The following is a 16,003-nucleotide window of genomic DNA, read 5'->3' on the forward strand; positions in this document are numbered from 1 at the left end:
CCTGCGGTTGCCTGCGTGGACTATCCCGAATACGGTCCATGGCCCTCTGGCTGCGGTCGGGCTGCCGCCGCCGCGCCTCGGGCGCCCGTCCCCGAGCAATCTGGGCTGGCACATGAAGATTTCACACCGCAAGGTATCTTTGCTGTCCTAGCGGGGTTGCTCGTGTTAGGGCTGTGCTCAGCGATAGGCGCCCGCATGCATTGCTTCGCAATTGTAGCCGAACCTTTTGCCTTTGCTGTATTTTCAAGCTGCTGCAAGTTGACGAGACTTCTGCGCCTCGGGCGCCCGTCCCCGAGCAATCTGGGCTGGCACATGAAGATTTCACACCGCAAGGTATCTTTGCTGTCCTAGCGGGGTTGCTCGTGTTAGGGCTGTGCTCAGCGATAGGCGCCCGCATGCATTGCTTCGCAATTGTAGCCGAACCTTTTGCCTTTGCTGTATTTTCAAGCTGCTGCAAGTTGACGAGACTTCTGTTGTAGTTAGGAGGGGAGAGAGGAAAATACTGCGGGGTTTTACCCTTACTGGCGGGTTCCAGTAACTTTGTTTGGAGCGTGCTCTTCTTTGAGCTCTGATTTAAAGGTCACCGTTTGTGTTGTGCTTCCTGAAGGCATGCTGAAGCCTGCGTGCTCTGCTCAGTTTGTGTAATACCGGTATTAAACAACAATGGAGACTTTTAATATGGCTGTATTCTTAGTCACAGGCAGGCCCTCTCTCTGTCCAGGCTTCTGATTCCTCACACGTACAAAACACGGCCCATCAGCAGCGCGAGTGCACTGGGTGTGAATTACTTCTGTAGCGAGAGAAACAACATGGGTGTATCCAGCATACTTTGGACAGCTAAAGCCTTGAAACTACCAAATGATTGCCTGGTTTTGTGGCACCGTATGCCATAAGAAAACGGGGTCAATTTAAAAAAAGCTTTTTAATTTATAGCAGTCTGGAATTGGCAGCATTTAGGTGGAGGTAAATGAAACGAGAATTTGCCCGTTCTTTGGAAGACGTCTGTGGACTGGAACACAGGTTGCCCTGAGGCAAAGGTAGAGTGTAATTTAGGTTAAGACTTTTGAGATTTTTTTTTTTTCCTGATTGTTCCTTGGCTTTGACACCTTAATTTTCTGTTATCAACTGCGAAAAGCCCAGACCCATTTATACTATCTCAGAAAACATTGTGCATTACCTAATAAATAATTTAAACCATTTGTATCTGTGTACACTGATGCACGTGATTTAAAAAATAAAGCAGTAGTTAAGTTAGTGCTGTTCAGTTTAGTGTTTGCTGCAAATTCTCTTATTACGATGAAAACTGCAAAAATCCCAGGACAGAGGTGCAACATTTAAGACTGTATCATAAACATTTTTGCAATCATCTGGAATAATTTTGGAAATTACAGCACAATCCGAATTATGTAGTGAAATGTAGCAGTTTAGTATTTGTTTTCAGTGATGGAAAACATCAGTTGGAAGAGGTGAATTACTGTTAATTCCCTTGCATTTATTGATATTCTTAATTTTAAGTGTGTGGGAAGTAGTTTGTAGGCTATGGCGCTTCTCAGAGTTTGGGGAATTTTTCAGAATGTTGGCATTTATTTGTCTTTGGAACTGCATTCAGAACTCGAGTTTGACTTACGTTAAATATATATAGTTAAATGTAGTACTGGAAGAAAATAAAGTAAGAAAACAGATACTGTTGGTTACCTATCTTGGTACTACTTTTACACAAGAATTACTGAGTAGTTTAAACTTTGTGATAATACCTGCATTTTTATAGAAATATGGGTCTTGATAATGCAGATGTCAAACAACTAGATGTTTATACTTCACTACTGCAGGGTTTTGAGGTAGGGTATTAATTCAGCTGAGGAAGAGCAACACCTTGATTTATGCTCTCTGTCTAAAACGGAGCCATTGAGCAATAAGCTAGAGGGTATTAATGTAACCACCCTTTGAGGCCAGGAAATTCCTTCCCCTGCCACCACAGAGCAGTACAAATATCCCAGGGTTTTCTGATCCTGGTCCAGCTTTGAAAGTTAGGATTCCTGTTAACTTCATGGGAGTATGAGACCTACGTTTTTTTTGTCCAATCTTGAAACATTTATCATAGGCCCCTTGCCACGCCGTCCCATCTTCAGAGTCTGCATGGAAAATTAAATGCCTTTCATACTCCTTAGACAAGATACTTCCTAGGAATTTATGTTCTGCAAATGATGTGGCAGTTAGAGAAAACACAACAAAACATTGAAATACTGCTAAAAATTTTCATGTCTAAATCAGTGATTTGATCTTGAAAAGCGTTACAGCCAACAAAATTGTGCTGAATTCCATGACAGCAGCCTTGCTAATCTGATTAAAACCTTTCTAAGGTTTTCTTGCTTTCTTTTTTATATTATTGTCTTCGTTAAATTAATTCCATCCCTTTTTTTAGAAGCGTGTTTAATCTTCTGCCTTGTTCAATATCACTGTCCACCAAGTGGTTTTTTTTTTCCTTTTTTTTCTGAATTCTTGCTTTGATAATCTCTGACCATTCTGGATCATCTTCAAAGCAGCCTTTAATTTGGAGCTGTACTCCATGAGTAGTGTCTGTTCTTTGTTTTAGAAGACAGAGAGCTCACCCACCTCCCCTCCCAAACTGCTGAAACTACCTGTCTTTCGTCGTCTTGCTCACTTTGTTTGCTTTTTTCGTTGATGTTGAATTGTTAGCTCTTTGAGTCTTTTGTTAGCCACGTTTTGCATACTCTCTACCATCATGTTTATCAGGCTAGAAATGGCATGAAAGGTGCAGAAAGAAAAGCCTGAAGTGCTTTTCTTAAACCTGGAGATAAAGAAGAAATGGGAGGTATAATAATGGGGATGAGTTTTGAAAAAAGATAAGGAGGTGACAGATGAGGTGTAAGTGTAAACGGGAACAAGCTCCTAGGAAGGTCATACAGAAACACTTTTTAGTAGTGGGCAGTCTTTGCATATACCCATGAGTGACTATGCAGCAGTCTGAAATCTGATTTTTCCATCAATTACTTAAGATAGTTGGAGAAAGAATTGTGATACATATACAATTTGTGTATTCAATATCTACTTATTTTAGTTGGGCATTAGGTGGGATGATGAGAACTATTGATGAGGCGAATCTGAAAATACATCTTACAGTAGATTTATCTGTACTTGACTTAATGTATTGTTTGTTGGAATGCAGATTGGTTAGCTGTGATGCTAGTTTTTTGGTTTTTGTTTTGTTTGGTTGGGGTTTTTTTCACTATAATGTTGATAGTTGGACTTTCAGATGAGTGGAGCAGTCACCTGCTGTTTCTAGATACGCAAATATCAAGTGTCTTTAGAGGTACACGGAGTGGTATTCTTTCAATGTTACTTAGAAAACCTGTTAACAAGAATCCCAGCTCAGGAGTCAAATTGGATAGGTATGAGAAAAGGATAAATTTTGTGTATAGAATGTGGGGATACTTGTGATAGGTAAAATCAAATATATAAAAATTTATAATACATGGATAGGTAAGAAAAGGATAAATTTTGTGTATAGAATGTGGGGATACTTGTGATAGGTAAAATCAAATATATAAAAATTTATAATACATTAATAAATTCCCAGTAATTTATAGTAATGTTACATACAAATCTTCATATTGTCATTAGTGCACAAATGATGAGGGAGATGGGGATGGCTTTCTGAAGGCATTCTAAAGAATGTCTTAGTTGTTCATGTGTCCTTTTAAATTGTTACAATAAATAGTGTTGGTGTCTGGTCCTGCATTTTGAATCTAGGCAGAGGAAATGAAGTGCTGATTCTTTTAAAATACAGTTTTCTGTTTCTGTTCCCATTTGGATTGGGTGTGGGGAAGTGTATAGTACAGTTTTTTCACATATATTGGAAAAATTAGTGCCTTATCTATGCTGGTTACTGTAAAAATGAAAAATGGGGAAATGTTATGCTGCAGAGACTTGAGTGTGCTTGATGTTGACTTGCTTGTGTTACTATTTCCTTATTCTTTGGGAGTGAAGTAAGAGGATGCTTAAAAGAGGAACAAAGCCCTCATGTTGCATTTCAGGCTGTCTTGTGACCATTCCTTCCACAGACAAAAATAAGTTGCTTTGAACCTATTATTGTACGTAAGGAACTCTGGTTTTAAATCTTGAAGCATGTAAGTATATGCCAGTGTAAATCCAGCCCTTGCAAGTCACATGCAGGAATTGCATTTCAGGTTATTCATTAAAGCGTGGGCAGAAGTCCTGGTATAGGTATGACGGTATAGGCAGATATCAGCATCTCTTGAGGCAAAATGCTACGTATAAAGAATCCAGGAACACGGTGCATGTGAACCATGACTGCGAATGGGAGGTTTGTGAAGTTTTTGTACCTTTTTCCATATGTTTTTATAGGTTGTTCAATAAATTCTATAATAGGTTCAATAAATTGTTCTTGTCACTTACAAAATAAATTCTGTCTGGCGATTTTCTCCCTTACAAAATAAATTCTGTCTGGCGATTTTTAGCACATGACATCCCTTTCTTTCCTTTCCTCCTGTCAGAAAGTCCATCATTAGTGTGTATTTTGGAATTTACTGAAGTTAACACATTTGAAGTAGTTCTGTGGCTGAGAACCTGATTTGCCCTTTGGTGGCAAAGCTGTGTAATGCTTTTCCTTCTCCCAGTTGCAAACTCTGCCTTTCATTCTGTATTTTTGAAGTGAATATAGTAATAGTTTAAGTGTTCAAAAGATAAATGCTGCCAATTATTCCATATCATAAACTGGAAGATGTATTGAGGGGAAAGATTGGATGGTTTTATAACTTCTTGTCTATTCTCCAGAAGTCATACATTAATAGAAAATAAAGCTTAGTGCCACCAGCAGTAGGGTGGCTGCTTTTCTGAAATACATGTATAATTCTGACTAGCATCCAGTCTCCAGCAGAGGGTTGTGCTCCAGGATTTGCTTTTCTGCTTTTGATTTCTTATCTCTGACCCTGTGGGGATTCCTGGAGGAGAGGGAAGAGTTATATTCAAATACGTATGATATTTAAGGGTTCCAGTTAAATTGATTTTCAGTAACCCAGTGTAATGTAATTGGAATTATGGAAAAAATATTGATACCTTGTAGACAAAGCTGTAGCTATGTTTAGGATTTAAAGCAGGTTTGCTTAGGAGAAGATTTCTCAGTATTCTTCTGTTTGATAGCGAAGAAAACTTCAAAGTTAGCTTTGAAGCTTCTGTATTTTTGAGAGGAGTGAGACTGGATTTGGTTTGTCACCTTTCATGAGTAGTTAAGTGGCTCTTGAAATGTATGAGGGATCATCTCTTGAGGTTCGGTCTGCGTGGCACTCTTAGTCTGGCAGACTACCTGAGAGCATCAACAGCAAAGGAATAATAATGGTGGTGGTTTTTAAAGCTCTCACACAAACCTAACTGCAGTGTTTTCATAGTTAACCTTTTTTTTGTTTCCATTTCCCCTTCAGACTTATGCTGGAAGCACGTTTAGGACTTTTTGTCCCGGTTGCCCAATCTGGGAGTTAGCCTGAACTTCTCACAAAGGTGGATTTGAACCGATGCTGGGCTGGACTGGCTGAGTTGGAAGCACGTGTGCCTTTCTGCCCTGGGTCGTGCAGTGGCAGTGTCTCTGGGTACCACTACAGCTGGGTTTGTGCAGTGCATGGGAATGAGAGCCATTAGGGCTTTTTTCCCCCATAGATTATTCTTTTCTGAATATAACTGCACAATCTCTTCAGTGAGGCAGTTTTGCTTTAGGCAGATTAAAGCCCTAAAAACTTGGAGCTCATTGCACAAGCCTTGGAAACAGTAGCTTTCAATTTCACTGTTTCTCGGCTTCTCTTCCCCTCCACCCCACTGGTTATTTGATGTATAAAGTTGTCAACAATCAAACTATTAGACGTTATTATGCTGATAATCTGCTTTGTGCCATACACTCAGATTCTACCTTTTTACCATGTGAAACCAGTTAATTAAACATAATCACAGGTAAACCAGTGTTACCATTAGAAGAGCCAGCGCTAAAAGGCTTTTATAGGTACATTCTCTTCAGGGTTTTAGAAGAAAAGAAACGGTTTGCTTTTTTTATGTTGGTTGTGTTTTGTGGCAGTGACCTGCCCTTTTTTTACATTACGTTTCTTTAAAAATAAATTAGGAGGAAAAAATACAGTTTTTGGCATCTCTGCCGCTTAATTTTGCAGAATCAGTACTTCCAAAGGTGTTAATCCTGGATTTTACTGTGCAGCCAAATGTAGTGTACTTTTCTGGTTTCATGCTGACTTTGACATTGTTGGTTGTGTTTTGTGGCAGTGACCTGCCCTTTTTTTACATTACGTTTCTTTAAAAATAAATTAGGAGGAAAAAATACAGTTTTTGGCATCTCTGCCGCTTAATTTTGCAGAATCAGTACTTCCAAAGGTGTTAATCCTGGATTTTACTGTGCAGCCAAATGTAGTGTACTTTTCTGGTTTCATGCTGACTTTGACATTGCTAAAAGTGTGACAAATATGCATTCTCCAGATGTGTATATAGAGGTGTTTAATTTTTGTAAGATTGTCTTAGATTAAGAAAATACTGTTTGAATGTTTTTCATTCTTTGAAGTTCAGTAGTGTTGAAATCCACATAATAGGGAGTCTCTCCTATCCCTTTTCAGTAGCTTGCTTTTGACAAGAGTTTTTAAAACAGGGATCTCATTTGACAATATCATAAAGATGGCTGCGACCATAAGATGCAAAGTTCTGACATGTAATAAGTTCACTGTCAGTGTAGATTTGTTAAAATTTTGATCAATTTATTCTATATTGACAGAATTTATCCTGGATTAGGTATCACATGACTGTGGCACTCTTTACCAGGCATCGGCTGTTGATTCCACAGTCAACATATCACGTGCTCAGGATAATTTGACAGAAATGAGATTAAGTGCTTGAACTGGGCAAAATTTTTGCACACATGCATGTCTTATGTTAACAATCATGGAACTGTGGCCTAATCCTTTTGTCCTTAATATTTTAGAACTAAAACCAAGGAATGCATAAAAAGCAGTGTCATAAAGTGTTGCATGGCAAGAAAAAAGTACTACCTGCTTTCCTATTGAAAATGTAATCTAAGACTTAAGTTGTAAGGCTCTTTTAAATAGGAAGAAATACCTTTGTGTATAGATACATATAGGTAGATATGATTTTTATGTTCTAATTTGAGAAAGTGTATATACCTCTCTGAAAATACCTGTCTTGGTCTCTGAATTGCTCCTTCATATACAGAGATCATTCAACCAGAGGTACGTTAAATATAGATGTTCTTTATAATTTTCATTTTTCTGCTTTTGGTTTGGTTAAGGATACGATTAGATTCTTCACCAGTGAAATTGGGCTTGACATGACCTTACAGAACTTCTTGTAAATGTACCTGTGGTAGAAACGTGTGGTCCATGCATTACGTATGAAATGCATTGTGAAACATGAAGTGATGATAAAATCTAACTCTTGAGTTACAATCAACCCTACCTGCCCTCAGGGAGTAGTAGGGGGAAAAAAGGTAATAAAATACCGTAGTTGGTATTTTAATGGCCTTGTGCACAGCATTGTCAATCTTGCTACAATTACAAAATATAGTTCAGTGTAGTATGATTCAGAAATAAGGCTTTGCTATTGGATGGCCAAACCAGACTGTACTTCAATTATTTTTCTATAATTTAAAAATAAAACTCAAGAAAGCATAAATATTTTCTATAATAGAGTCAAGGATATCTAGCTCACATTTAGGAATAATCCTGTGAAACTTTGTTACTTCTGTTTCTCTAAAAGTTAAGTCCTAAGTGAAACAAGACAGATCAGCACCAAATTATTTCCCTGTCTTCTGTTTAGGGGAAGAAAATGACTAGCAGAGTAAACAGTTTCAGTGAAACTTTGAAACTGTATGTTTGTGTATTGGTCATATTTGCCTTCCAACATAAGAAACTGGCCACCTATGACCATCTACAGTTAAAAGTTTTTTAAATAATATGGAGAGGTTTCAAGATAGTCTTAGAGAAAACCTTATTTTCCCCCTTTTTAAAAATATCTGGACTCTTACACTTTTCTCCATTTATATAATACTTAACAAATAGCTGATGATGGTTTAAAGGCTTTGTTTTCCCTTCTACTCTTTACTGCTTTCATCTGCAAGAGTTGTAGCCCATTTCCCCTGTAGTGGTTCCCTCATTTGTACCGCAGGATCTTGTTTGTCACTTTTTGTCCCTAAAAATCAGCAGTTAAAATCATTACTTCATTCATGAAAGCTTGTGGAATTGGGATCACTTCAGCAAAATTTTGTTCAGCTTGAATGTTTTTCCTAGAGCCTGTGTGATAGGTGTAGAATATGAAAGAGTATATGCAAATTGACACAAGTTTCCTAGCTTTCCTGGAGCTGCATGGTGGGAAGCTGTCTCAGTGGTAGAGCTAATGCCTGGTGGAAGGGTGTGATTGGATCTTACTTGTTCTCACAGTCAGGTTATGTAAAAAGTCAACATGAATATTTGTCCCTTTTAAATTTCAAAAATATTTCTCTGGTAACTTCAGTGATTAATGTGCATAGAAACCTGAAATTGCTTGGAACTCACTAATGAAGCAAGTCTGGTTTGATCTTTGAGAGGAGGGAAATGAGAGCATATCAATGACTAATGTAAAAGATTGCAGTGTGTTACTATGTTGGCCTCTGTGCCAAGGTGAAGAACAGAATCCCTGCCTTGAGGAGCTCTTGGACTAAAGGTACAAGTTAGGTACAGAAATGGACAGGTGTTACATCAACCTAGACTTTACATGCCTTAAAACAACTGTAGCAAGGTAGTGAGAATGAAGGTACAACTGTAATTGAACTTTGCGCATTCAATTGCTCTGTCCATTGCAGAGTTTTATGATGTTTATATTAATATTAACTATGGATGCTTGTGTAATTCTTCTAGTTGTAACGTGGCCTTAGAAAGTTGGGATGATGTTCACAGGAAATACAGATCCTTTTGCTTGCTGGTCCCTTTGCTTTAAACAGTCTGCTCTTGAGCTGACCTTTTTATGTAAATCTTCCACAGTTAATGGCACAAAGTACACCTGAAATTGCTACCATCCTGCAGATTGGAAGGCAGCAAGAACCATTAAAGAGTGCCAGGTGCTCAGCCTGAGCACACTTTTTGCAGGACAACCTTGTAGTAAGTTTGGGATTTAAGTGATCTAGGACTGCTGCATGCCTTTTTTGTGCTTCCTCAGCAGAATATCTTTGTCATTGGGAACTGTGTACTTTATACAGAATTGCATGTGTAATTATACACAATGTGCTGACAGTCTTTTTGGTGCTTCCTGTAGAGAGAAGAAGGCTCAATACATTTAATTGGAGGTACATTAGACACGAAAGATGTGATTTTTAAAAAAAAAAAAAGAGATGGAAATGGCCAGGAGCCCATTAAGTGTCTCAAATGAAGAAAAGACACAAAAATTTGAGTGGGTTGCTTATTCATTAAGTTCCTTAAAATGAAAGACAGTAAAAGCAGCAGATTTTTGCAAAAGATCATTGGCTTTCTGTATGGCTTTATTTCTTACATAGAAAGGAGTGTTGCAGGGAGGGCTGAGGTGACAAAATAATTGAAGCAGCTGCTAATAGCATTTTACATTTCAGGCCAATTTTACTGGGAAAATATTTTGCATAGGTTATTAATAAGCAGTTGAACCGGTTGCATAAACACTTTGTATTTTTTAGGTTTTGTAACATAATTCTTGCTCAAATATCTTGTGAGATTAGTAAATCTGTCCTAGGCCCTTTATGCAGTTGTCTGAAATGTTGAAGAAATGGGGAAAGGAAAAATAGATCTGAGGAATCCAAACCAACATTGTAGTTGTTTCATTTCTCAGCAGGGCAAGCATCCTGATTTTCAGAATTAAATCTTTTTCTCTGGTTGGTAACAGTTACCTTAAGGCTTCATTTATATTGCAGCTTAGCTAGGGTACTCCCATAGCAAAGATTTCTCTTAATATGAAATTATGAAAGCCAGAGACAGAATTGGTACATCACAGTTAGCTGTCTTCCTGGCCTGCCAAAAGAGCATTCTTTAGTTTCAGTGTTGTGTATTATATTGTGTGAAATTAATGGCATGTGATGAGCTCTGAATTCAGTGAGCAGAGAAAGTTTGAATCTGTGCTGCATGGGGGTAGTTTATAAACGGTGGCTCCTGAGAAATGTTTTGAAATGTCAAATGTTGGTATTTTGTGGGTTAGATGAAGCAAATTTAGAAAATAAGAAGCAAATAAAGAAGAAAAAAAAATTCTTAGTATTTGGTTCTCAAAACCTCCTCAGTAGTATTTGGCACTGGAAATACTTCCTAGCTGGTGGCTGAGCTTTTTTTGTTTTCCGTACTAGTAAAGGAGAAAAATCCTATTGCCTTGAGTGACACAGGTGGCAAAGCAGTGAGGAGTCTGCTGACCTAAATTGTGGTTACAGATCCGCAGTGGGAATCATATCTCTGCTGCCTGCTTTGTTGCCAAGAATGGGTGTACCAAGTGAAGGAGTTTGTGTGGTTTTGTTAGTAATTTAGAAACCACAAGCAAGATTTTTATGGCTTTATAGGCAGAGCTGTTTTTGAAAGTGCTTGATGTTTTCTAAAATGTGCAAAGGCTTCTGAGCTTTGTCAGAAATGCAGTAAGATTGCTGATTGCTTTCCATGAAAGACAAGTTCCTTAAAACATTCTACTTTGAGGACTATATGAGCATCTTGGATTTCTAAATTCAAAATTACCATGGACAAATTATACTTGTAAAGGCCCTCAGCCTTTAAGATTCTCCCGTAAAGCCAGTACTTGTGTGAATGGTCGAGAGTATGCTCCAGTCTGAAGACTAGGGCTTTGTTATTTTGTATTCTTGGTGTTCATTGTGAGTATCTCTATCAGCAGAAGATCAGAGAAGTAAAATGATCTTACAGATGTTAAATAAGTATGAAGTAAATTGGATTGATATGATTTTTATTTTGAAAGAGGAAACGACTCCTGCTCTGTTGTGGTTTACAAATATTTAAATGCTTAAACTAATTGTCAGCCTCAATTTTGAATGAGGAAGCAAAATGAAATGCATGATGTGCTGAGAGTTTCTCATAGTACTTGCCAGGAGAAACCAAGTTTTGAAAACAGTTGGCCTGCTTTCAGACCCAGATTTTAATGGGATTAAAAGAGAAAGAATGTGCAAGTTTGATTAGAAAGTTTGGCCATATTCTGACAATGGGTCCTGGAAGCCAGGACAGAAAAATGTTGTATTTTTTAGTGGTAGAATTGATTTGTTTTGGAAAATGAAAAGTAGGAAGCAGAGGGTAGCTGTCGAATAATTACAGCAAAGTGTACTAAGTTAGTATGAGAGAATCTATACTGTTGTACTCAGACTGCAGGAGGAGGTCTGAAAAGCAGTTCTAGTGGATCAGATGTTTTCTTCTTGACTTTTTTCGGCTGGTTATTTGCCAGTAATAATTTAACCAAGGATTTTGTGGGTTGTGCAAAAGCTTTTATAGCAACCTAATCTGAAAACAGAAATGAACACAATGGTCCTCCACTTCCCTTGTGTTAGAGCTTTTCCTACAGTTCAGATGAAGATCAGTGTTAGAGTATGCTTGAACTTGGCAAGGTAGAGAGCATGGTGCGTTGCAGAATGTGTCAGGAGACCTGGTGCATGAGAGAAGATCCGTTTACTTATAGGCATACACCCAGCAGAGGATTAAGGAATAGATTTGAAAATAAGTGTGCAAATTAAGAACTAAAATTGTTTTCAAAAGGTCTCTGAGTATACATATATACTTTGTCAGCCTTGTATAAACATGTTTTATCAATAAGTAACAGAGATGGTGCAAGGAAGGCACGGTATTGTGGGTGGTGGGGGAGGTCAGCTTGTGAACACCATTTTAAATGACCTGGAGTATGAAAAGGCTTGAGAATCACTGAGTTAGTATAAAGGCGATAAAACAAGGTCTTTTGGTCCTTATAACAATGTTTGAAAGGCTGTTTTCTTTCTCATTTAACATGCAGCAAGGACATATGGGAGAAGGCGAGGTAACAATATTCCTATTTAATTTTCTAATGTTGACAATGTCTCATGGGAGAAATAACATTAAGTTGTTACTAGAGGGCAAACTCCAAAATTTAAGATTATAAAGCATCAGTTTCACATAAGTTTACATAGTCTGCATGCCATAAATAAACATTTTAACTGAATTAGTTAGTACTCCACAGTAGTACTATTGAGGCTGAAATGATCACAGTCCTTACAGTGGACATCATCTATATGATTTGTTACACTGGAGGGCTATGTTGTTGTGTTTGTGTGTATGTTATGAATGCCAATGCTGGAGAAGTTTATTTTGGTTCTTTTGGGTGCTGATGGTTTTCTTGACGCAGCATAGAGTATAGTGAATATACGTCCTGGCCTGCTACGTTAAAGAACCAGATCCTGCAAGCATGCATGTTGAATTATCTAACAGCAGTGGTAATGCTGGTGAACCTGAAAAGGTTGTTTAGGTATGGAGAATTGCTTCCTTCCAACAATACCTGCAGGATTGGGGTCTTAAGAGGTGAAACAGAAAACGTGCATCAGTTCATTAGGGGAAAACAAAATGATGTTTAAGTCTATATTACAATATTTTTATCATAGTAGGAACCAGGTTTGCCTCGCTACAGAAATAGGCCTGATTATAGTTGATTTTTCTTTTAATTAAAGGTGTACAAAGATTCCTGAAATTTCAAATAAAGCAAGCTGACCGAGCCTTCCATTTTTTATTTGTGTAAATTCTATGGACTGTGGATTTTATTGTATTTTTTTCTTTGAACTTGTTAGCTGTTTGATTTTTGCATGGAAAATGTCTGGATATTGGAAGTGGTGAAATTTTCTGTTTTCAAGATTTTTTTTTTTAATAAATTTGTTTCAAAGGAGGAAAGCAAGAGCAGGATAAATTAACCTTACCAATACATTACTGTGGTAGATTGTAGTGAATTCTGAAAAAGCAGACAGAGTATTAGCTGTTTGATTTTTGCATGGAAAATGTCTGGATATTGGAAGTGGTGAAATTTTCTGTTTTCAAGATTTTTTTTTTTAATAAATTTGTTTCAAAGGAGGAAAGCAAGAGCAGGATAAATTAACCTTACCAATACATTACTGTGGTAGATTGTAGTGAATTCTGAAAAAGCAGACAGAGTATATCGCATCATAGGCAAAAGGAAATGTATCCTAAAACTTGTAGCACACCTCATTTATGTGCTTGCTTTCCCTATATATATTTATTTATTCCTAAAATGCTCCTTAAATGAGTAGAAGTCTATTCAGTTTGTTGTCTAGATATTGAAAACTGTAACTAAAGGGTGAATTCATGGAAGAGATCAGCTTGTGTGCTCTATTTATGATGATATACAGTTGCATTTATAAATCAAAGAATCTTATTTAAAAGTAATAAATATTATTAAGGAAATTTATGATAAAGGATTATCACAGAAGAATATTGGGCTGTGAGGGGAAGCATGCTTACAACATTTTCTCTTAGAGTGAGTCCATTAACGAAACTCTGTTGTAACATCTAAGTAAACTTGCTTCAAGGAATGACACGGTATTGCCTAGTTTTCAGTCTTCATTTGCAGTAAATTACAGTGGGTCTTCCTGTTTTTATGAGGATATTTTTGTTACTTACAAGTGGGTGGTTTATGATTTGTTTTGATATCAGGTAATTTAAATGTGTAATATATTTAGCTGGTAGAATTCTTGTTTTCCCATCTGCACTGTGAAATTGTGTCTACTCATTGTAAGAAGCTGTCCACTGGAAAATGATACGTACGGCTTAGGTTTTAGTGATGTCTGCTATTGGGAAAGTCCCAGAAAAAAATTTGGCTTATATTCTCTTCTGCTTTTACACCTTTTTAATAAAGAAATCTAATGGGAAACACGAGATATTATGGAAAATGGTCAACTTCAACATCCATTAGAAGTATGTTTTGTTTCAAATTTTCATTAGTTGTAGTGCAGTTATGAAGAAGGAAGCAACCTTTTCTCTGAAATAATGCATTTGAGTTATTGAATGATACTGAAAACTAAGGGTCATATGAAATTGAGAACATAACTGCTCATTAAAAGGGAAGATTGCAAACAGTTCTACTGCTAATGCAGCAACTAGTGCATTTTTTAAGAATTATTTAAACAGTGTGTGCTTTGTTCTGTTAGTATGTTTTTTTCCCTTCTTTTTTTTTTAACCCCCTCTTCAGGTCAGTCTTCACTGTTTCCAATGGAAGACGGGTTCTTGGATGATGGACGTGGGGATCAGACTCTTCACAGTGGTTTAGGATCACCTCACTGCTTCTCCCATCAGAATGGAGAAAGAGTGGAACGGTATTCCCGTAAAGTCTTTGTCGGCGGACTGCCACCAGATATTGATGAAGGTACACCTGGAAAACCTTGTCGAGAAAAGCTTCTTCTGGCTTAATGACAAAACTGTGGTGTGAAAGCTTTTGTCTGTTAGCTAATGAATAATTGTTTTCCAAACTCTACGGAAAAGCTTTGATTTGTAAATGTATTTTTGCACTTTCAGTCCATGGCAAACGTGAGATAATTCAAATTAGTTTAGGCTATAGCATTGTTCTGCCCTTGAAGAACAAACTCATATGTTACCACACATTTAACTGACTTTTACAGTATAAAAATTATAAAAAAGGAATGGTGGTGCAAAAATAAACAAGTAAATATCACCTGTTGAAACTCATAAATACATTGCAGTCATTTTATAGGCACCAGAAGCCAGTAGTAGGAAAAGTATTGCTAGTAGTTTTGTAAAGTTTGTATAGCATAGTAAGTCATAGCTCTTTATTTGGATGCTTATGTGTAGTTCTCAGAGGTTGTTTTCAGCAGTGATTATGTCCTGTGGTAGCTTCTAACGTGTGCATGGTGAGCAGTCAGACAGGAATGAATCTGTACAGAGGCAGTTGCATAGAGTGAGGAACCAGGAATTTGTGGTGGGTCCATCATACAGACCAAGGTGACAGAATACTGCAGTTGTTATTTAAAAAAAAAAAAATCATGCACAAGTGTTGTGAAGCTTCATTTCACCAGAGTTCTGTATTCTGTATGTATGAGCGTGCTGGTACAGTGGTTAAAAGAACGACAGCAACTGTAAATCTGAAAAGTTGCTTTTTCTTCATCACCGAATTGTTTTAATACCCACTTTTTGTGTCAGGGAGAGTGATTGTAATGTACTGCAGTGTGTACTACTGTGACGTGACAACCTGACTTTCATGTCAAACATGACAGCTACTTTATTATTAAAAGGTCAAATATAACATGGTGTTTACAAGAGGAAAAATTATCTTATAGTCTCTCTTTGTTGTTGTTGTGGTTTTGTTTGTTTTTTAACTTTGTCACCTTTGTTGTTTTAAAAGTAGATGAGCACATGAATAGTTTGGTCTCTGTGGACCCTAGTTATTGAAGAATGGGACCTTTCCTAAACCAGTGCTAGGAGGGTAGCTTGAATTTTTCAGAGTTGCTTCTTTCAGCACTCTTCCTGTTTAAAAGCACAAGTGTGAATTAGAATAAAGAGTATACGATTTAAAATGTACATCACAGCTGAATTTTTGAGGTTTTTCTGATCCTGTTTCTAGAAAGCATTTTATGTATGTGCTTTAACATTAAATTTGTGTTAAGTGCTGTTCTGAACAGAAATTATTTTAAGATTAGATATGTAGGAAGTATTGTTCTCCTTGGTTTATATCTTCCATCAGCATGTAACCTTGACACGCTACCGTTGCTGTGTACGTTCCTGATGATCTGTAGTGCACAGAGAAGCTGTCAGTACAGTGGATTGTCAGTTGCTATTTCATTAGTAATGTCATCAAAGAGCGTAAACAAACTGAAAAAGACATAATTAATAACACCTTTTCAGATTTCTAACTGAATTTGAGGATGGGGAAAATCCTCTAAATAGTGTATTAGGAACCCCCAACAGCATGCTAGTATAGAAAGCCCTGTAATACCATAAAC

At 37.3% G+C, this 16,003-nt stretch overlaps 1 protein-coding gene across 1 annotated transcript in view; it reads left to right on the top strand.

Annotated features, from left to right (window-relative positions):
- The window catches only part of CPEB4 (cytoplasmic polyadenylation element binding protein 4), a 46,166-nt gene that overhangs the window by 19,264 nt on the left and 10,899 nt on the right, over positions 1 to 16,003 (top strand). The window contains exon 3 of the mRNA XM_009285749.1: positions 14,239 to 14,412. Coding sequence (XP_009284024.1) covers positions 14,239 to 14,412 — 174 coding nt within the window. The remainder of the gene's footprint in view (positions 1 to 14,238; positions 14,413 to 16,003) is intronic.

This window comes from Aptenodytes forsteri, unplaced genomic scaffold (genome assembly GCF_000699145.1).
Source record: "Aptenodytes forsteri isolate BGI_AS27 unplaced genomic scaffold, ASM69914v1 Scaffold54, whole genome shotgun sequence".
NCBI classification, from domain to species: Eukaryota; Metazoa; Chordata; class Aves; order Sphenisciformes; family Spheniscidae; genus Aptenodytes; species Aptenodytes forsteri.